At 39.2% G+C, this 24,371-nt stretch overlaps 1 protein-coding gene across 2 annotated transcripts in view; it reads right to left on the bottom strand.

Annotated features, from left to right (window-relative positions):
* XRRA1 (X-ray radiation resistance associated 1) overlaps window positions 1-24,371 on the bottom strand; it is a 106,265-nt gene that overhangs the window by 47,838 nt on the left and 34,056 nt on the right. For both annotated transcript variants that reach the window (XM_074014753.1, XM_015435489.4), the window contains exons 9-10: window positions 13,423-13,551; window positions 12,519-12,736 (exon numbers count right to left, since the gene is read on the bottom strand). In XM_074014753.1, the coding sequence (XP_073870854.1) occupies window positions 12,519-12,736; window positions 13,423-13,551 (347 nt within the window). The remainder of the gene's footprint in view (window positions 1-12,518; window positions 12,737-13,422; window positions 13,552-24,371) is intronic.

Genomic DNA, 24,371 nt, shown 5'->3' on the forward strand with positions numbered 1-24,371 from the left:
GAAAGTTAACAAGGATATCCAGGAATTGAACTCAACTCTACACCAAGCGGACCTAATAGACATCTACAGAACTCTCCACCCCAAATCAACAGAATGTACATTCTTCTCAGCACCACATCACACTTATTCCAAAATTGACCACATAGTTGGAAGTAAAGCACTCCTCAGCAAATGTAAAAGAACAGAAATTATAACAAACTCTCTCTCAGACCACAGTGCAATCAAACTAGAACGCAGGACTAAGAAACTCAATCAAAACCGCTCAACTACATGGAAACTGAACAACCTGCTCCTGAACGACTACTGGGTACATAACGAAATGAAGGCAGAATTAAAGATGTTCTCTGAAACCAATGAGAACAAAGATACAACATACCAGAATCTCTGGGACACATTTAAAGCAGTGTGTAGAGGGAAATTTATAGCACTAAATGCCCACAAGAGAAAGCTGGAAAGATCTAAAATCGACACCCTAACATCACAATTAAAAGAACTAGAGAAGCAAGAGAAAACACATTCAAAAGCTAGCAGAAGGCAAGAAATAACTAAGATCAGAGCAGGACTGAAGGAGATAGAGACACAAAAAACCCTCCAAAAAATCAATGAATCCAGGAGCTGGTTTTTTGAAAAGATCAACAAAATTGATAGACCGCTAGCAAGACTAATAAAGAAGAAAAGACAGAAGAATCAAATAGATGCAATAAAAAATGATAAAGGGGATATCACCACTGACCCCACAGAAATACAAACTACCATCAGAGAATACTATAAACACCTCTACGCAAATAAACTAGAAAACCTAGAAGAAATGGATAATTTCCTGGACACTTACACTCTCCCAAGACTAAACCAGAAAGAAGTTGAATCCCTGAATAGACCAATAGCAGGCTCTGAAATTGAGGCAATAATTAATAGCCTACCAACCAAAAAAAGTCCAGGACCAGACGGATTCACAGCCAAATTCTACCAGAGGTACAAGGAGGAGCTGGTACCATTCCTTCTGAAACTATTCCCATCAATAGAAAAAGAGGGAATCCTCCCTACCTCATTTTATGAGGCCAACATCATCCTGATACCAAAACCTGGCAGATACACAACAAAAAAAGAGAATTTTAGACCAATATCCCTGATGAACATCGATGCAAAAATCCTCAATAAAATACTGACAAACCGAATCCAGCAGCACATCAAAAAGCTTATCCACCATGATCAAGTGGGCTTCATCCCTGGGATGCAAGGCTGGTTCAACATATGCAAATCAATAAACGTAATCTAGCATATAAACAGAACCAAAGACAAAAACCACATGATTATCTCAATAGATGCAGAAAAGGCCTTTGACAAAATTCAACAGCCCTTCATGCTAAAAACTCTCAATAAATTCGGTATTGATGGAACGTATCTCAAAATAATAAGAGCTATTTATGACAAACCCACAGCCAATATCATAATGAATGGGAAAAAACTGGAAGCATTCTCTTTGAAAACTGGCACAAGACAGGGATGCCCTCTCTTACCACTCCTATTCAACATAGTGTTGGAAGTTCTGGCTAGGGCAATCAGGCAGGATAAAGAAATAAAGGGTATTCACTTAGGAAAAGAGGAAGTCAAATTGTCCCTGTTTGCAGATGACATGATTGTATATTTAGAAAACCCCATTGTCTCAGCCCAAAATCTCCTTAAGCTGATAAGCAACTTCAGCAAAGTCTCAGGATACAAAATTAATGTGCAAAAATCACAAGCATTCTTATACACCAGTAACAGACAAACAGAGAGCCAAATCATGAATGAACTTCCATTCACAATTGCTTCAAAGAGAATAAAATATCTAGGAATCCAACTTACAAGGGAAGTAAAGGACCTCTTCAAGGAGAACTACAAACCACTGCTCAGTGAAATAAAAGAGGACACAAACAAATGGAAGAACATACCATGCTCATGGATAGGAAGAATCAATATCATGAAAATGGCCATACTGCCCAAGGTAATTTATAGATTCAATGCCATCCCCATTAAGCTACCAATGACTTTCTTCACAGAATTGGAAAAAAAACTGCTTTAAAGTTCATATGGAACCAAAAAAGAGCCCGTGTTGCCAAGACAATCCTAAGTCAAAAGAACAAAGCTGGAGGCATCACGCTACCTGACTTCAAACTATACTACAAGGCTACAGTAACCAAAACAGCATGGTACTGGTACCAAAACAGAGATATACACCAATGGAACAGAACAGAGCCCTCAGAAATAATACCACACATCTACAGCCATCTGATCTTTGACAAACCTGAGAAAAACAAGAAATGGGGAAAGGATTCCCTGTTTAATAAATGGTGCTGGGAAAATTGGCTAGCCATAAGTAGAAAGCTGAAACTGGATCCTTTCCTTACTCCTTATACGAAAATTAATTCAAGATGGATTAGAGACTTAAATGTTAGACCTAATACCATAAAAACCCTAGAAGAAAACCTAGGTAATACCATTCAGGACATAGGCATGGGCAAGGACTTCACATCTAAAACACCAAAAGCAACGGCAACAAAAGCCAAAATTGACAAATGGGATCTCATTAAACTAAAGAGCTTCTGCACAGCAAAAGAAACTACCATCAGAGTGAACAGGCAACCTACAGAATGGGAGAAAATTTTTGCAATCTACTCATCTGACAAAGGGCTAATATCCAGAACCTACAAAGAACTCAAACAAATTTACAAGAAAAAAACAAACAACCCCATCAAAAAGTGGGCAAAGGATATGATCAGACAGTTCTCAAAAGAAGACATTCATACAGCTAACAGACACATGAAAAAATGCTCATCATCACTGGCCATCAGAGAAATGCAAATCAAAACCACAGTGAGATACCATCTCACACCAGTTAGAATGGCAATCATTAAAAAGTCAGGAAACAACAGGTTCTGGAGAGGATGTGGAGAAATAGGAACACTTTTACACTGTTGGTGGGATTGTAAACTAGTTCAACCATTATGGAAAACAGTATGGCGATTCCTCAAGGATCTAGAACTAGAAGTACCATATGACCCAGCCATCCCATTACTGGGTATATACCCAAAGGATTATAAATCATGCTGCTATAAAGACACATGCACACGTATGTTTATTGCGGCACTATTCACAATAGCAAAGACTTGGAATCAACCCAAATGTCCATCAGTGACAGACTGGATTAAGAAAATGTGGCACATATACACCATGGAATACTATGCAGCCATAAAAAAGGATGAGTTTGTGTCCTTTGTAGGGACATGGATGCAGCTGGAAACCATCATTCTCAGCAAACTGTCGCAAGAACAGAAAACCAAACACCGCATGTTCTCACTCATAGGTGGGAACTGAACAATGAGATCACTTGGACTTGGGAAGGGGAACATCACACGCCGGGGCCTATTATGGGGAGGGGGGAGGGGGGAGGGATGGCATTGGGAGTTACAACTGATGTAAAAGACGAGTTGATGGGCGCTGACGAGTTGATGGGTGCAGCACACCAACATGGCACATGTATACATATGTAACAAACCTACACATTGTGCACATGTACCCTAGAACTTAAAGTATAATTTTAAAAAATTTTTTTTTTAAATAAAACATAAAAAAAAGCACAAATCTAATGGCCTTAAAGAGGAGGTAGAACATGATAGGGATAGAAAGTTTATTCAAAGGGATAATATCAGAGAACTTCCCAAACCTACAGAAAGATACCAACATTCAAGCATAAGAAGGTTATAGAACACCAAGTAGATTTAAGCCTAAGAAGCCTACTTCAAGGCATTTAATAATCAAATTCCCAAAGATCATGGATCCTAAAAGCAGCAACAGATAAGAAACAACATACAATGGAGCACCAATACATCTGGCAGGAGACTTTTCAGTGGAAACCTTATAGGCCAGGAGAGAGTGGCATGACATATTTAAACTGCTGGAAAGAAAAAAAAACACACACACACATACACATACACACAAAAACTTTTACCCCAGAATAGTAGATCCAGCGAAAATATTCTTTAAGCATGAAGGAGAAATAAAAACCTTTCCAGACAAACAAAAGCTGAGGGATTTCATTAACACAAGATCTGTCCTACAAGAAATGCAAAAGGAAGTTCTTCAGTGTCAAAAAAAGGATGTTAATGAGCAAGAAGAAATCATCTAAAGGTCCAAAACTCACTGGTAATACTAAGCACACAGAAACAATAGCATAACACTGTAGTGGTCATGTGTAAACTTCTCTTGACTTAAGTAGAAAGGCTAAATGATGAACCAATAAAAAATAATAATTACAACAACTTTTCAAGACATAGACAGTATAATAAGACATAAATAGAAAAAACAAAAAGTCAGTTGGGGGACAAAGTTAAAGTGTTGAGTTTTTGTTAGTTTTCTTTTGGCATTTTGTGCAATCAGTGTTAAGTTGTCATCAGTTTAAAATAATGGGTTATAAGATAGTATTGGCAAACCTTATGGCAACCTCAAATCAAAAAAATATACAATGGATACACAAAAAATAAAAAGCAAGAAATTAAAACATATTACCAGAGAAAATCACCTTCAGTAAAAGGAAGACAGGAAGGAAAGAAGGAAGAGAAGACCACAAAACAAGAAAACACAACAAAATGGCAGGAGTAAGTCCCTGCTTAATAATAACAGTAAATGTAAATAACTAAACTCTCCAGTAAAGACAAAGTAGCTAAATGTATGTAAAAACAAGACCCACTAATTTGCTGCCTACAGGAAACACACTTCATCTAAAAAGATACACGTAGACTAAAAATAAAGGGATGGAAAAAGATATTCGATGCAAATGGAAACCAAAAAGGGGAAGGAATAGCTATACTTATATCAGACAAAATAGATTTCAAGACAAAAACTATAAGAAGAGACAAAGAAGATAATTATATAATGATAAAGGGGTCAATTCAGCAAGAATATATAGTGATTACAAATATACATGCACCCAACACTGAAGCACCCAGATATATAAAGCAAGTATTATTGGAGATAGAAGCCAATACAGTAATAGCTGGAGACTTCAACACCCCATTTTCAGCATTGGACAGATGTCCCAGACAGAAAATCAACAAAGAAACATTGGACTTAATCTGCATGGTAGCAAAAATGGACTTAACAGATATTTACAGAACATTTCATCCAATGGCTTCAGAATACACATTTTTATCCTTAGCACGTGGATCATTTTCAAGTATAGACCATATGTTAGGTCACAAAACAAGTCTTAAAACATTTTTTTTAAAATCTTGAAATAATATCAAACATCTTCTCTACACATAATGGAATAAAATTAGAAATCAATGACAAGAGGAATTTTGGAAACTATACAAACACATAGAAATTAAACAATATGCTACTAAATGACCAGTGGGTCAATGAAGAAATTAAGGTGGAAATTTTAAAACTTTCTTGAAACAAATGATAATGGATACAACATACCAAAACATATAGGATACAGCAAAAACAGTACTAATAGGAAAATTTGTAGCTCCAAGTGCCTACATAAAAAACTAGAAAAACTTCAAATAAATAACCTAATGATGCATCTTAAAGAACTAGAGAAGCAAGAGCAAACCAAACCCAAAAGTAATAGAACAAAAGAGATAATAAAGATCCGAGCACAAATAAATGAATTTGAAATGAAGCAAACATTACACAAGACCAATGAAACAAAAAGTTGGTTTGAAATCAAGCAAACGTTACACAAGACCAATGAAACAAAAAGTTGGTTTTTTGAAAAGATAAACAAAACTCAGAAACCTTTAGTTAGACTAACCAAGAAAAAAAGAGAAGACCCAAATAAATAAAATCAGAGATGGAAAAGGAGATATTACAGCTGTTACTGCAGGAATTCAGAAGATCGTAAGTGGCTACTATGAGCAGCTACATGCCAATAAATTGGAAAATCTAGAATAAATGGATAAATTCTAGACACATACAACCTGCCAAGATTGAGTCATGAGGAAATTCAAAACCTAAACAGACCAATAACAAGTAATGTGATTGAAGCCATAATAAAAAGTCTCCCAGTAAAGAAAAGCCTGAGACATCATGGCTTCACTGCTGAATTCTACCAAACATTTAAACAACTAATACCAATCCTATTCAAACTGTTCGGAAAGATAGGAGGAGGGAATACTTCCAAACTCATTCTATGAGGCCAGCATTACCCTGATACCAAAACCAGAGAAAGACACATTAAAAAAAAAAAATACTGACCAGCCTGGCCACCATGGTGAAACCTCATCTCTACTAAAAATACAAAAAATTAACCAGGCATGGTGGCAGGCACCTGTAATCACAGATACTCAGCAGGCTGAGGCAGAAGAATCTCTTGAACCCAGGAGGCGGAGGTTGCAGTGAGCCAAGAAAGCGCCACTGCACTCCAGCCTGGGCAACAAAAGCGAAACTCCGTCTCAAAAAAATCAATAAAATAAATAAATAAATAAATATAATAATAATAATAATAATACAGGCCAATATATCTGATGAATATTGATGCAAAAATCCTCAACAAAATACTAGCAAAACAAATTCAACAGTACATTAAGAAGATCATTCATCGGCCAGGCACAGTGACTCATGCCTGTAATCCCAGCACTCAGGGAGGCCAAGGTGGGCAGATCACCTGAGGTTGGGAGTTCGAGACCAGCCTGATCAACATGGAGAAAACCCGTGTCTACTAAAAATACAAAATTAGCCGGGCATGGTGGCACATGCCTGTAATCCCAGCTACTCAGGAGGCTGAGGCAGGAGAATCACTTGAACCCGGGAGGTGGAGGTTGCAGTGAGCCAAGATCGTGTCATTGCAACAAGAGTGAAACTCCATCTCAAGAAAAAAAAAAAAAAAATCATTCATTATGGCCAAGTGGGATTTATCCCAGGGATGCAAGCATGTTTCAACACACACAAATCAATGTGATACATCACATTAACAGAATGAAGGACTAAAACCATATGATCATTTCAATTGATGCTGAAAAAGCATTTGATATAGTTCAACATCCCTTCATAATAAAAACCCTCAAAAAACTAGGTGTAGAAGAACCACACCTGAACATATTAAAAGCTATATATGACAGACACATAGTTAGTATCGTACTAAATGGGGAAAAACTGAAAGCCTTTCCTCTTATATCTGGAACATGACAACTTTTACTACCATTATTCAACTGATTACTGGAAGTCTTAGCTAGACCAATCAAACAAGAGAAGGAAATAAAGGGGATCTAAACTGGAAGGGAGGAAGTTGAATTATCCTTGTTTGCAGATGATATGATCTTATATTGGAAAAACCTAAAGACTCTACCAAAAAATGATTAGAACTGATAAGCAAATTCAGTAAAGTTTCAGGACCTGAAGTCAACATACAAAATTGGTAGCATTTCTATATGCCAACAGTGAACAATCTGAAAAAGAAATAAAAAAGGAATCCCATTTACAACAGCCACCAATAAAAGTAAATACCTCGGAACTAACCAAAAGAAGTAAAAGATCTCTACAATAAAAACTATAAAACACCAATGAAAGAAATTGAAGAGGCACTTAAAAATTGAAAGATATTCCATGTTCATGGATTGGAGGAATCAATATTGTTAAAATGTCCATAGTACTGAAAGTATTCTAAAGATTCAATACAATCCCTATCAAAATACCAATGACATTCTTCACAGAAATAGAAAAAAACTATCTTAAAATTTATATGGAACCACAAAAGACCCAGAATAGCCAAATGTATCCTGAGCAAAAAGAACAAAACTAGAGGAATCACATTACCTGACTTCAAATTAAACTAGAAAGCTATAGCAACCAAAACATTATGCTACTGGCATAAAAATGGACGCATAGACCAATGGAACAGAATAGAGAACCTAGAAATAAACCCACACACCTACAGTTAACCCATTTTCAACAAAGATGCCAAGAACATACACTGGGAAAAAGACAGTCTCTTCAATAAATGGTTCTAGGATAACAAGATATCCATATGCAGAAGAATTAAACTTGACTCCATCTCTTGCCTTTTATTTGAATTAAATATAAGACCTCAAACTGTGAAACACCTACAAGAAAACATTGAGGAAACTTTCCAGGACACTGGTCTGGGCAAAATTTTCTTGAGTAGTAATATCCCACAAGCACAGGCAACCAAAGCAAAAATAGACAAATGGGACCACATCAAGTTAAAAAGCTTCTGTACAACAAAGGAAACAATCAACAAAGAGACAACCCACAGAATGACAGAAAACATTTGCAAACTACCCATCTGACAAGGGATTAATAATCAGAATATATAAGGAGTTCAAACATCTCCACAGGGAAAAATCTAATAATCTGACTAAAAAATGGGCAAAAGATCTGAATAAACATTTTTCAAAAGAAGTCATTCAAATAGAAAACAGGCATATCAAAAGGTACTTAACAACACTGACCATCAGAGAAATGCAAATCAAAACTACAATGAGATATCATCTTATCCTAGTTAAAACGGCTGTTATCTAAAAGTCAGGCAATAACAAAAGCTGGTGAGGATGTGGAGAAAAGGGAACCCTCGTACACTGTTGCTGGGAATGTAAATCAGCACAACCATTATGAAGAACAGTTTGGAGGTTCCTCAAAAAACTAAAACTAGAGCTACCATATGATCCAGCAATCCCAGTGCTGAGTATATACCCAAAAGAAAGGAAATCGGTGTATCAGAGAGATATCTGCACTCTTATGTTTGTTGCAGCAGTGTTCACAATAGCCAAGATTTGGAAACAACCTACATATCCATCAACAGATGAATGGATAAAGAAAATATGGTACATATATACAATGGAGTACTATTCAGCCATTAAAAAGAACGAGATTCTATCATTTGCAAGAACATGGATGGAACTGGAGGCCCTTAGGTTAAGTGAAATAAGCCAGGCACAGAAGGACAAAAATTGCATATTCTTATTTGTGGGATCTGAAAATCAAAACAATTGGACTCATGGACACAGAGAGTAGAAAGATGGTTACCAGAGGCTAGGAAGGATAGTGGGGGTCTTGGGGAGAGGTGGGGATGGCTAATTGATACAAAAAAAAAAAAAATAGAAAGAATGAATAAGACCTAGTATTTGGTAGCACAAAAGGGGGGCTATAGTCAGTAATACTTTAACTGTACATTTAAAAATACCTAGAAGAGTTTATTATATGCCTGTACCAAAATATCTCATGTGCTCCATAGATATATACACCTACTATGTACCCACAAAAATTATAAACTAAAAAGTTTTTAAAGATATCACTTTACACCTACCAGCATAATGAAATTTAGAAAAATTATAAAGTAAGATAATACCAAATATTGATAAGGACATAGGAAGACAAGAACCCTTATGTACTACTTGTGTGAGGGTACACTGAAGCAACTATTTTGAAGAACAATCAGGTGGTAATTTTTAAAACTACATATATATATGCTCTGTCATCCATCAATTCCACTTCTGGGTAAATATTTCAGGAAAACCCTGGCACAGTGGTATATGCAAAAGATGTTCATAAGGTTGTTCATTGTACCACTATTTGTAGTAAGAGAGTTATAAGCAACCTAAGTGTTCATCAGTAATGGAAGAGATGTGTGAAATGTGTTTAGAGCATATACTGTAGAATACTAAGCATTAGTTAAAAGTCAATAACTAGGCCGGGCGCGGTGGCTCACGCCTGTAATCCCAACACTTTGGGAGGCTGAGGCGGGCAGATCATGAGGTCAGGAGATCGGGACCATCCTGGCTAACACAGTGAAACCCCGTCTCTACTGAAAATACAAAAAATTAGCCGGGTGTGGTGGCAGGCGCCTGTAGTCCCAGCTACTCAGGAAGCTGAGGCAGGAGAATGGCGTAAACCCTGGAGGCAGAGCTTGCAGTGAGTGGAGATCGCCGCTGCATTCCAGCCTGGGCAACAGAGCGAGACTCCATCTCAAAAAAAAAAAAAAAATACAGCAAGAAGGAAAACTCTTAAATATATTTTACAAAGATAAATACATATATCCAGGAAAATATATCCAAGATAAGAGTAGATATTTATATGAAAATAGGAAATGGGAATAGGAATTAAGGATGAAAGAAAACAAATAAGAGGGCAAGAAGAGCTTTGAAGAGATTAAAAATTATACTGTATTAGGACCTGAGTTGTATTGTAAACAGAAGTCTCTGCTCCTAAGTTATACATACGTACACATGATAAAAAACCCAAGAATAAGGTTCAATCTTTCAGTCTAAAGAATCATTGATACATAATTTTAAAAATTAAAACCAATCTGAATTATTGTTAGAGTTTATTACATTATGGGAAGTGATGGGAGTAGGGTGGCTTTATAGATACATGCATATTAACATTTTCTTATTAAAAAAGAAGACATGTATTTGGTTGATTATAGGTGTTGATAGACAAAAGTGAGTTTTAAAATGTGAATTAAAAGTTTTAGGGTAATAGCCAGGTGCAGTGGTCCCAGCTACTTGGGAGGCTGAGGCAGGAGGATCACTTGAGCCCCAGAGTTCAACAACAGTTTGAGCACGGTCGTGTCACTGCACTTCAGCCTGGGGTGATAGGGTAAAACTCTGTCTCTAAACAGAAAAAAAAAAAAAAGTTTTAAGGTAACCATTAGAGATCTAGACATGAGATTTCTTTCTTTAAATGATTAGTGAAAAGATTGGAATTGAAAGAAAACTTAGTGCTCACAAGAAGAAAAGGCATAGGTAAATAGAAAACACACTAATAGTAGAAATAAGGTGAAATATATCAATAATCACCATGTGAGTTAAATTCTTCTATGAAAAAAGACTCATTAAGACTCATATTAGGAAAAATATGCAGTACTATACTGTTTTTAAGATATCCTAAAATAAATATATCAAACAAAACAGAGGCCCAAGTCAAAACCAAAATTATTTATCTACCTGGGATATTTTACAATGATTAAAATACATAATCTACCAAGATAAAAGTCATAAACCTAATAACAGAGAACCAAACCAACTTCATAGTAAAAAAAAAAATGCCAGAAATGCAAGGAGATACTGACAAATCTACAATAGTGGGGATAGACTTTAATATACCCATTTCCAAAGTTAACAAACTAAGTAGACAGAAAATTATTTTAGGGAGAATCTGAATAACATAAGTGTGCCTTTTATTAAGTTGTTATTATTATTATTTTTAGAGACAGGGTCTCTCACTCTGCTGCCCAGGCTGGAGAGCAGTGGTGTGATCATAGCTCACTGCAGGCTCAAGGGATCCTCCTGCCTCAGCCCCCAGTAGCTAGGACTACAGGCACATGCCATCACACCCAGCTAATTTTTAAATTTTTTATAGAGATAGGGTCTCGCTCTGTCATCCAGGTCAGAGAGCAGTGGCGTGATCATAGCTCACTGCAGCCTCAAGGGATCCTCCTGTCTCAGCCCCCAGTAGCTAGGACTACAGGCACATGCCATCACACCCAGCTAATTTTTAATTTTTTAAAGAGATAGGGTGTTGCTCTGTCATCAAGGCCAGAGGGCAGTGGCGTGATCATAGCTCACTGCAGCCTCAAACTCCTGGCCTCAAAACAATTCTCCAGCCTTGGCCTCCCAAAATAACTGCCACTGTGCCTGGCCAGTTATTAATATTTTTAACTTGGAAATTCATCTTTCTTTATTCTGCTTTGGAATGCTGGAGCTGAGGCTCTCAAAACCATATTTCTGCTTTGACCACTGGTTTCCTGTTAGACTCTTGACAATATGGGTGGTGCTAAAGGGAGACTGCAAAGCTGGAAGAGGAAAAAGGGGCTTATCTCTTCCTATCTGCTTCCCATGGGTTTCCTGACTGCTTGTGATTCCTGTGAATGCCACTGGAATAATGTGATTTTTGGTTTGTTTTGTTTTTGCTGTAGTCTAGCAAGTCTTTCCTCAGCAGTAGCTGAATCTAGTTTGCAGTTTTTCCAACTTTTATAAACTTGCTTCACTGTGACTCCTCCATAGGTACCAGCACCAGCTGGCCAGTATCCTTTTCGCAGCTACACAAAGCCCATCACAGCTCAGAGACACCAAGAGCCAAGCAGCACCTCTTACCCAGAGGTCTAAATTTCAGGTGTCAGGAGCACCTCTTCCAACCTTCTAAAGTTGCATAATTTCAACCTTATTCTACAAAGAAAACTCCAGGCTCAGGTGGTCTCATGGTGAATTCTTCCAAACTTTAAGGAGAAAATAATAATAGTATATAAACTTTCCTAGGAAATGGAAAAAAATGAACACTTCCAAACACATTTTATCAGGCAAGCATAACCTTGATTATAAATCCTAACAAGAATACTGTAACAAAAGAAATCAGTACACCAACACATCTCCCAAACATAGATGCAAAAATCCTTGACAAAGAATCCGCAAATTCAATTCGTGATATTCATCGTGACCAAGTGAGACTTTCAGAATAAACTCTCAGAAGTGTATTTCCACTATGAGGCTAGAATTTCTGGAACAAGGGGTGTCACTCACCTGTCCGGTCAACATCCTTTTTCATGGGCAGTACAGTATAATCCAGTTGCTCATCTGAGTCCTCAAGCATCCTTGGCTTGGACTGCAGCATGAATTGGGGCTCTTTCTGGGGACTTCCCCCACCTCCATTCCAGTCCACTGACTCGTCAGAGAGCTGAACTTGCTGTAGGTATGGGATCCGGATAATCCTGTTTTCATCCAGGCTTAACTTCTTCAGTCTTCAATTAAGGAAAGTGAATATAGAATCATAGCAATAATGATACCTCAGGATTGTTTACCAAGCCACTTTAGGGAAAAAACATGGAATCAGGCTCAGATACTTATTCCTCTTGTGTGGCGTTGAGCCAGTGACTTACTGTCTCTGGGATTCAATATCCCTGTCTCTAAAATGGGGATAATATTTATTAACCTTTCAGGGCTCTTGTAAAGATTAAATGAGGCAATATGTAAATGGCCTGGCACAAATTAGTATTCAGTAAATGGTAGTTGAATCCAAAGTAAATTTTCCAGGGAAGTAAAGCTTAACAATGTAAATGCCACTATTTTATTTACTTCAGTTAGAACTCAGGAATTAAATTTGTCTTTCTTATTCTCATTATTTTAAAAAATTTTCCTGTCTCTACTGTCAGGGTCTGGATCTTATCCTGGGTAAAATCTCCTCCTGTTTTCCTTTCTCTTTGCTGCTTCTAATTCAGTCATGTGATCAGAAATGTCCTCACTGATGGCCATTTTTATGGAGGAACCAAAGCTCAGAGGGGAGAAATGACTTACCCATGGCCACAGAGTAGAGATAAATTGTGGAGCTAGGGTTTAAGCCCAAGCCTTTTGGCTTCTAGAACAGCACTGAGTGTGAGCAAGCCTGTGGATTAGAGGAGCCCAAGCAGAGAAAGGCTTATGGCTTTACCTCCTGAGCCCAGCCAGGCTGGCAAAGCAACTGGGGTTGGAGAGTCTGTTGTCATCCAGCATCAGTGTCTCCAGCGCTGGGAACCTCAAGATGTACCTCTTGCTTGTCAGCGATGTTACAGATGCCTCCCTGTGAGTTCAAAGATCTTGGGTAATGAGCAAGGTCGAGGGACAAACTCCACCATTCCCAGGAAGCCATGGAGGACAGGGAATCAATTAGGAGGCCTAACCAGCTTAGGAACTGTTCTAGTGCCCAAAAGAGGTCCCCACAGGGATGCACAGAAAGTATAATTCCTTCCCCACCTTCTCCTTTCCCAAACACTATTATACATACCATATCGTCTTCTGTATGGAGAAAGGTTACATACATCATTGAGACCAGGTTAGGGCAGGGTGGGGGATTGTATAGGTAGTGCTTATTGAAAATGCCAGAGTGAAAGAGGTATGACCAAGCTGGAGGGAGCATTCTGCTGGAGATCACTGCACAATTTTGACTCAGGAAGACTCCTTGTTATGCTGTGTCACCTAGTAGACTGGTAACTATGGGAGCACCAGGAGACAATGCCCTTGTTATAGACCATAGCTTTGCCAACTAGTAGGGTAAAGTAGGGTGGATTGAGGGCACCATCCCTGGCTGCAGTGAGGTTCTCTTCTCAAGTGGCTTCATAAAATGAACACACAAATAAGGACTGGAGAAGTTTCTTCTTAAACTCAAACTCTCTGAAGATTCCCAGAAATACCTAAGAGTGAGATTTAGGGGGGTGATGCCCTGAATTACAGGGGTGGGCAGGAAGTGGTGGCATTTTAAGTACTGCCATTAATGTGACCTCATTTGTGTCCTCCAGGTAGATGAGACCTAGGTAACTCTCTTCCACACAGGCAGATGATGCAAATAACATTTTCATTCTTCCCTCCATACTGTATGCCACCAATACACCAAAATAGTACACATAGGCACAAATGCATACAGTATACACATATATAAGCCACAAACACACACACACAACTAGAGGAAGGGAAACAAACACTTCTTTAGCACCTACTGCATTTCTGGCATTGTGCGATGTGTTTTGTATGTGTTATCCAAGGATAGATATTATATACCTCCTTTACAGATTAAGAAAATGAAGCTCAGAGCAACTTGCCTGGTCTCATAAGTAGAAAGTGGGACAACTCAAACTAGAACCTGGGTCTGCCTGACTCCAAATCCCATGCCCTTTCCACTGCCAATCACACCTCTCACATTCACACCTACCAGCCCCATGTGGATTAAAGGATGGGGAAGTGGAAGGGGGAGCTGATGTCTGAGCTAGAGAGAGCTTAACGAAGGTTGGCAGTGAGTTCAAAAGCTAGGACAGTAATGTATACCTGAAGTCTGGGATATTTCACAGGTGAATTTAGAAAGGGTATATTCTAAATGAATGTATTACTAATTCATTCATTCATTCACACTCATGAATTTCTTTAACATATATTTATGTGGCCAGGTACTGAGAATACAAATAAAAGAACACATGTCTCCCCTCTAGGTGCTTACAGTCTGTGGAGTAGGTGGACACACAGCCTGCAGTGAGACAGACACTATAAAAGAAGTATGTGGGGAAGGCACCTATTCAGGAAAAGCAATGTTAAAGCAAAACCATGAGGAATGGAAAGTGAATTGTCATGCTCTTAACCAATGTGAAAGAAAGAGAACAGGGAAAAAAAATAATCTCTGGCCGGGCACGGTGGCTCACGCCTGTAATCCCAGCACTTTGGGAGGCCGAGACGGGCGGATCACGAGGTCAGGAGATCGAGACCATCCTGGCTAACACGGTGAAACCCCGTCTCTACTAAAAAAAAAAAAAAAATACAAAAAAAACTAGCTGGGCGAGGTGGCGGGCGCCTGTAGTCCCAGCTACTCGGGAGGCTGAGGCAGGAGAATGGCGTAAACCCGGGAGGCGGAGCTTGCAGTGAGTTGAGATCCGGCCACTGCACTCCAGCCTGGGTGACAGAGCGAGACTCCGTCTCAAAAAAAAAAAAAAATAATAATAATAATAATCTCTTTGTGGCTGGATCTGTAACAGTATTAGAAGCTATAGGCAGCCATGTTTCCCATCATAGCGTCTAGAAAGACACAGGCAGCCCACCTGTAAAGAAAAATGTGGCAAGTCACGGAGAAGAGGAGATGTGAAAGCTGAGAGACAGAACTTCCAGGCTGCTCCACAGTCCTCAGGGCCTACATTCAGTATGACCCTAAAGCACGGCTGTGAGATTCCCCAATGTTCTTACAATCAATTCCCCCCTGACTTTTTTTCCGTATCCTAACACTGACAGACTTCTATAGATTATGACAGTTCTGACTGGAAAAAGGGACAGGTCAGATAAACTTTCAGAAAGAGACCTGGCAACAGTGTGGGGAACAGGCTTGAAGTCCAAAGACCAGAGACACTTAACAGAGAAGGCAGGAAGCCTTTATAGTTCATAATATTTCAAGGTCACGGATGTGCCCTTTCCTCTTTCTGGAAAGACCAACTTTCATACACTGAATTTTTAATCTCTGAGAGCTATTACAGAACAGTGCACAGCACCTCTGTTGATTTATAATTGATTGGCCAATCTTTATTTTACTTCAGTGAAATATGAAACAGCTAAGAAATAAGCCTTTAAAAAATTCCTCTTAAGCTCCATAATGCAGAAGTTGGCTCTGTCTTGTCTCTTGTGACAAGTTACACTACTTTGCTTTTTAAAGTTCCACCCTAATTATAGCATGGGAAAGTTTCATTTTTTGTGTCTAAAATAGACATCTTAAAATAGAGGGGCAGCCATCAGATGGGTGAGAAGACAGATGCCTACCTTCAGAGGAAAGCAGCAGGCTTTCCCACCGAGCCCCTCCTGTTGCAGTTTTGGAAGAAAAGCTCTTTGAAGTGGCAAAGTCTGTCCGTAGTGGAGAAGCCAGGGTTTCCAGCTGTTCAGAGTGGTGCTATTTTTATTATCAGTTCTCTTGCCAAACAGAATTAATACTACTTAAAATCTGAGAGATTTAATGAAGGTTTTTCAGAAGCTAAGGGTATGTGCAGTGGCTGGATTCAGCAATGGGAATTTGTGTACCATATTAGAAGATGCATGGGAAGTGGGGCCAGGATCCCTGAGCTCTGGCTCGGGTGCTGCTGCTGCTTTGCTTGCTGTGTGACTTCTGGCTGGTGTTGAGCATCTCTGGGCCTAGATCCTCTATCTATATGGTAAAAGGGGATTTATTTTACTTTACACTATAAGACTTTGGATCAGGCTAAAAATATTGCTCAAAAGACTGAACCAAGGGCTGCAACAAATAAGATGAAACTTAGCAAGCACTTACATTAGGACAAATGTCAGATCAGCTTCTGTGTTAAGATATAGAACATCAACTGTGCAAACACACAGAATAAGGGAGACATGATTTAACAGATTATGTGTAAAAGAGGATTATGATGTGGCTACTAAAAAGCTAGTGCTCTTTTAGGTGGCGCTATTTGGAATATAGTGACTAAAAGAAAGGAGGTAACAATTCATCCTCTGCTCTGTGCTGGTGGTGCCTGAGAACACCAACTTGTATGGTCTGAAGCAGAAAGGGAGTAGGCCTAATGAAAGAGCCAAAGTAGCAGATTTCAGCTCAAAACAAGTAATAGTCTAAAGATAGAATGGGTCAAATATGATTCCCCTAACTCATCCAGACAAAGAAAATAGCAAGAGATGGAGACACAAATAGTTCAGAATAGATGAGGTATATGATGAATTGAAAAAGTGAAGAGAAAGGAGGATAGAGAAGCAGACAGAGTCAGGCCATAAAAAGCCTTGAGCGATGTTAATGGAGTTTATCTTTAGGACAGTGGGAACCTGCTAAAGGACTTTAAGCAGGGCAGTGATAGAATCACATGTGCATTTCAGAAAGATCACTCTGGCTGACAGATAGGAGGATGGGTTGGGAGGCAAGAAACTGCAGACTGGGACCAAACAGGAGGATAACAGGAATGAGCAGGTTTGAGAAGAATTTAGAAAGTACAATTCACAGCACCTGGTGATTGAATGAATGTGTGGAATGAGGGAGGCTGAAATGGGGCTAATGCTCAGGTTTCTAGCCTGGACAACTACATAGTAGATGGGAAGAAGTGCCAGTCAATGAGGCCAGGAAAGGAAAGAAAGGAATAGAGAGTGAGGAGGGCTTTTTGGCATGGGGATGTGTGTGAGGAGTTTGATAAGTAGGCTAAACAGGCTTATAGTTGAGAAGACTTGCGAGGAGAGGAGGCCACCAATAAAGAGTATAAAGATTAAGAAAAATAGTAGGTTGAGGGTGGATGACTGGGGAGCACCAAAGTTTAAGAGGCTGGCAGAAAAGGAACCCACAGAGCATACTGAATCTAGATAGATGAGTGGGATGAAAATAATGACAATGGTATTTGTCTGGAGCCCCACAGCTTTATTTTTATTTTTGTAGAGACAAGGTCTCATTACGTTGCCCAGGACGGCCTCGAACTCCTGGGCTCAAGCAATCCTCCTGCCTCAGCTTCCCAAAGTGCTGGGATTACAAGTGTGAGTGACCATGCCTGGCCAACCCACAGCTTTCAAAGTGCACTGATTTCTTTTTTTTTTTTTTTTTTTTTTTTTTTTTGAGATGGAGTCTCGCTCTGTCCCCAGGCTGGAGTGCAGTGGCGCGATCTTGGCTCACTGCAAGCTCCGCCTCCCGGGTTCACACCATTCTCCTGCCTCAGCCTCCTGAGTAGCTGAGACTACAGGCACGTGCCACCACGCCCGGCTAATTTTTTGTGTTTTTAGTAGAGACGGAGTTTCACCATGTTAGCCAGGATGGTCTCGATCTCCTGACCTCGTGATCCACCCACCTCGGCCTCCCAAAGTGCTGGGATTACAAGTGTGAGCCACCGCACCCGGCCCCAAAGCGTGCTGATTTCAATCACTACTCTGATGCAGGTAGGAATACATTTATTCTCCCCCTCATATATAAGAACATGGAAGTGCAGGGTGGGGGAGACTTACCTTATTTTATGTAACTAGGCTTTCCACTGAAAACAACTAGAATGATGAATAAAATATAAAAAGAAAAAAGATCCATCATTTTATTTATTTTCTTTTGTAGAGATGGGGTCTTGCTATGTTGCCTAGGCTGGACTTGAACTCCTGGCCTAAAACAATCTTCCCACCTTGGTCTCTCAAGTAGCTGGCAGCTACAGGCACACACCGCCATTCCCTGTGGTGGTGGATCCATCATTTTAATATGTATAAGAGATGTGAAGAGAGTAAGGAAGCAGTATGCCAAATCTAAAAACCCAGAGGGAGAAACTTAACATAGGAAGCCACTGAAGCCTTGAGGGCATTTACTTATCCTGTTGAAACTGAACTATGGTTTGACAGTATCATGGGGCTAGAGAATCAAAGCCCGGGCACCCTGAAGGTGGGGAGTTTAATCAGAGACCCTTAAATGAATTTGGGATCCTAAAGGGATACACCCTCAGGGTGAAATTAACCAAAACTAAACCCATTCTCCTTATCCCATAGCCAGGAGAAAACTGTCTTGGAGTGAACAGAGAAGAAGAAGGGGAAGGGCAGACTGGTCCTCTTGTAAAACTATAGCCCAAATCTGTATCATCAGAGTGGTTTAGAAAACACCCAGTCAGGAATTTAGCTTAAGCTTCTTCCATACTGAGTGACCCTAGGTACCAAAATAAATAGAAAGGTTTATAGTGTTGCAAACTAAATAATGTGGGACCAACTCTTTCCTGAGTAAAAAACTAGAAAACCCAGACAAAATATACATTTAAAAACAATCTGCCTTAAGGTACCTGGGAACTAACAAGCTGTGAAGAATTATGGTGCTAAGATTTGAAAAAAGAAGGAAATCCAAAGGGGTTCATGCAATACTTTTCCCCTAGGACTGTCTGCTGACTCCAGAAGTGGCTGAGAGGCTGAGAAGTTGAGCAGAGATTCTGACAACCATAGTGGGCCAGCGGCCGAAAACTGGAATCCAAGGCATGCCACAGAATGGAAGCCTGACTGCTCATGCTCTAAGTTAGGTCATTAGAAAACCAAACCCTCGAAGGATATATATACTAGAAATAGTATGGACCTTGCAGAGACTGAAGACTAGCTTCAAATAATTTCAATGTTTATAATTGAAATGAGATGATTTGAAATTATTAGTGATGTAGATCACCAGAAAACCCTTGATCTGGTAGGAAAAAGGTGATTTGAGTTGTCCAAAGAAAGAGCCATGGCCTCTCATTCAGTTCCTATTTATATTTAACTTAAAACTAATTAAGCTCAAATAAAATTGAACATTCAGTTCCTATATCACACTAGCTACATTTCAAGTGCTCAAGAGCTCAATATGCCTAGTAGCTAAACTATGAACAACACAGATACAGAACATTTCCAACATTGTAGTCAGTTCTACTGAACAGTGCTAAATTCAGCCTTGTAAGGATTACTAGACAGTGTCTGCAAATTGGTGCTAATATCTGTGGATATGAAAGGCATGGTAGACCATGCCTCACTCAAAAATGGGGGATCATAAAGGTCAGATGGAAGAATGAAAATTTAGCCAAAGTCTGTTTCACAACGGACCAGTGGAGTCATAAATCTACCTTGTGGTTTCTCCTCGGTTCCTGAATGTGTAACTGAAACAGACATACTAAACAACTGGCAGAACACCCACATTTATTTACTGAGCAACAAAGTATAGTCCATTATAGTAGGAAGTGTCCAACTGAAACCCCAGGAAACTTTCTTCCCAATAGTAAACCAAAAACAATACTGAATCCCTGAGGTAATTGCAGAGATTACTGCCATCACTCAAGACCAAAAAGATGGAAGGATAGTGATTCCTATGACATCTCTGTTTAATATCTCTTGTTTATTTAACTTGTGAAGAAGATATCCTTTGTTTATTTAGCTTGTACAGAAAACAGGTTTTGAAGAATGATTGTAGATTACTGTAAGCTTAATCAAGAGGTGACTCCAACTTTCAGCTGCTATTCCAGATGTGGAATCTTTTTACTGGAACAAATCAACCCAGCCCCTGGCACTGTGGATACAGCTAAGGACCTGTCAGATATTTCTTTCTCTTTATCAATCAACAAAAACTACCAGAAGCAGTCTGCTTTCACCTGACAGGGACAACAGTACACCTCTGTCCTTTTCTCTTGGGGCTATATCAACTCTGGGATCTTCTTGGTTATTTTGATATCCTACAGAATATCATGCTGATTGGACCTGGCAAGCAGGAAAAGTTGCAAACACCCTAGATGCGTTAGTAAGATACCTTTGTGTTACAGGATGGAGGTAAGCCCCCTCCCCCATCAAAATTCAGAGTGCTATGATATGGATTAATTTTTTGTTGTTGTCCAGGTATCTGAAGCATGTTGTGATATATTTCTAATGTGAAAGACATAATCCTATACCTTGCTTCTTATTTATCTGACACTACTTGTAAGAAAAAAATCACAAAGTTTCATTGGCCTTTTTGGATTTTATATTTATTTATTTTATTTATTTATTTATTGAGATGGAGTCTCACTCTGCTACCCAGGGTTGGAGTGCAGTGGTGTGATCTTGGTTCACTGCAACCACTGCCTCCCAGGTTCAAGCAATTCTCCTGCTTCAGTCTCCCGAGTAGCTGGGATTACAGGCACCCGCCACGACATCTGACTAATTTTTGTATTTTTAGTAGACACGGGGTTTTGCCACATTGGCCAAGCTGGTCTCAAACTCCTGACCTCAAGTGATCCACCTGCCTTGGCTTCCCGAAGTGCTGGGATTACAGGCGTGAACCACCGTGCCCATCCCCTTTTTAGATTTTAGAAGTGACATATAAAACATTTGTGCTGTTCTAACTCATTTACTAAGTATCCCACAAGGCTGCTAGTTTTGAGTGAGGCCCAGAGCAAGGCAAGGTTCTACAATAGTTCCCAACTGTAATGCAAGTTGCTCTTCCATTGGGCATATGACTCAGCAGGTCCAAATGGCTTCTAAAGGACTATGGCAAATAGGTGTGCTGTACAGATACGGTACCATACATCCTGGATTTCAATGACAGCCTGAGTTTTCACCTGTTATCTCCAAATAATTATTAATACTGTCCCTTTTCACTCTCATATATGTCCTGGTTTGGATGATAAAGTACGTCATCATTCTACGAATACAGCCTTTTCTAGGTACCCATAGCAGATCCATTTTTGAGCAAAGTTATGCCCTATTCTGCAGATAACTATTTTGTTTTTGAAAAACAACTTCTTGCTTACTAGTACATGTTGGTAGAGGCCAAATACCTGACCACAGGATACTGTGTGATCATACAACCTGAGCCACTCATCATGAACTGAACATGCAACAGAACTCCCCTATCAAGTGAAAGCAATATTTGAAATCAGGCTCCAGCAAGTCTGGAAAAGTTGCAGGAATATATGGCTCAGATTCCTATGGTGCATTCTCCTGCTGTATTGCTACCTCTCCATCAACCCTTAACTAAGGTCATGCGGCCATCTAATATAGGAAGAAAAACCTCCAGTTGGGTTTACAAATGACTTAGCATGATATGCTGATACCTTCTCAAAGTCAACTATTACAATATTATAGGCCCATATAGGAGTGACCAAAAAGACAGGGGAAGAGAAATCTTCTAAGTAGGCAGAACTTAGAACAATGTATCTGATCAGCCATTTGCTTGGTCAGAGAGATAGCCAGAAGTACAGATCTATACTGATTCATGGGCAGTGGCTGATGGTTTAGCTGAATAGTCAAAGCTTGGAAAAAATATGGGAAAGTGGCTGAAAGTAGAGAGAAAAACTATGTGACTTAACCTCTCAGAATGGACAGAGTATGAAGATTATTTGTGTCTCATATGACTTTTTCCCCAAGACTATCCCCTGTGGGGAGACTCTCAATGGTCAGGAAGATAAGGTAACCCATTCCATGAATGTCCGTTACCCTCTTTCCCTTGGTGGCGGGGATGAAGGCTACACACTTCCTTTCACCAAAGCAAATGTGGTTATAACACTTGCTGAGTACTCAACCTGCCAATGGCAGAAGCCACTGCTGAGCCTCTAATATGGCACCATTTCTAGAGGGATTATACAGCCATCTAGTACCAAGTTGACTTTAAAAAGCAGCAGCAAGTTTTGTTTACTAGATTATAAATGTATTTTTGGATATAGATTTGCCTTCCCTGCCCACAATGTTCGACAAGTGGAATTAGAAACTGTTGTTACAATAATACTAGCTTTTGTAATTGCCCATGTATTTACCTTTAACGAGAGCTTTATTTCTTCTTACAGCTTTGAGTTACTGTCTAGCGTCCTTTCATTTCAACCTGCAAAAATCCCTCTAGTATTTATGCAGGGCGGGACTGGTGGTAATTAATTTTTTTTACCTTTTATTTATCTGGGAATGTCTTAATTTCTTCCATACGTTGGAAGAACACTTCTGCTGGATGTAGGGTTCCTGATTGAGTTTTTTTTTTTTTCTTTTAGCACTTTAAATATTTAATATATCAGCCCACTGCCTTCTGGCCTTAAAAGTTTCTGACAAGAAGTCTGCTGATAATCTTATTGAAGATCCCTTGTATGTGATGAATTGCTTCTCTCTCACTGCTTTCAAGATCCTCTCTGTCTTTTAACAGTCTGATTATAATATGACTCAGTGGAGGTCTCTTTGAGTTCATCCTATCTTGGAGTTCACTGAGCCTCATGTATGTTTATATTCATGTCGTTCATCAAACTTCGGAAGTTTTAGGCTGCTTTTTCTTCAAATAATCTCTTTGTGCTTTCTCTCTTCTCCTTCTGGGACTTTCATAATACATAGGTTGGTTTGCTTGAAGGTATCCCAATCCCACAGGTCCCTTAGGCTTTGTTCAAGTCAATCTTTTTTTTTTCTTTTGTTTCTCTGACTTGATAAATTTAATTGTTCTATCTTCAAGTTTGCTGATTCTCTCTTCTGACTGCTCGAATCTGCCTTTGAATCTCTCCAGTGAATTTTTCATTTCTTATTCTAATTTTCAGGTTTAAAATTTCTTTTTGGTTTCTTTTTTCATTGTCTATCTATTTGTTGATATTTCCATTTTGTTAATATATCATTTTCTTGACTTTATTCGTATCTTCCATTAGTTCTTTGAAAACCTTTAAGACAGCTGTTTTAAAGTCTTTAGTAAGTCCTCCCTTTCTCAGGGATAGTTTCTGTTGCTTAATTTTTTCCTTTGGCTGGGCCATATTTTTCTGTTTCTTTGTATGCCTTGTGATTTTTTTGTTGAAAGCTGAATATTTGAATCTATTAATATGGTAACTCTAGAAATCAGATTCTCCCCTTTACCAGGGTTTGCTTGTTTTTTTTTGTTTTGTTTTGTTTTGTATTTGATTTCTGTAGGCTGTCTCTGTGTCAAGGATTAGGCTGAGGTGTAAATGTAAGGTCTTCTCAGGTCTTTTCTAAGCCTGTGCATTTCTCTGGGTATATGTGGTGACATTCTCATTTCCTCTGTATATGCAGCTGCTTTTAAATGTCCCAGACTTTAATGTCTGGCTCCCAAAAGAGGGGGAAAGGAATGGGGATTAAGAAAAGAAATCCTTTAAATTCCCTGGAAGTCTCTCCAGCTGGAGCAGAAAGGGCTTACGACAGTTGTGGATGGGTGTGTGTGCAACAATGGTTGTGTGCCTCTCTGTCTGTGCCTCAATGATTAGAAGTAGCAATCAGTGATCACAGCACAAATCTCTAAAATTTGGAGGACAGGGATCTTTTTGCTCACCCTGGCTTCTGCAAGCTGCATGTGAGTTACCCAACAAATATATTTATTATTCTAATTTTCAGGTTTAAAACTTGAACCATGAGATTGGGAGTTAGGGGATGGGTAGCTGCTACCGGGTTAAGAGCTGTAATTGACTGAAATTAGCTGCAGTTTGTCATCTAAATCTTCCCCTGGAAGACGTAAACTTT

Source organism: Macaca fascicularis, chromosome 14, assembly GCF_037993035.2.
Source record: "Macaca fascicularis isolate 582-1 chromosome 14, T2T-MFA8v1.1".
In the NCBI taxonomy this organism is placed as follows: Eukaryota; Metazoa; Chordata; class Mammalia; order Primates; family Cercopithecidae; genus Macaca; species Macaca fascicularis.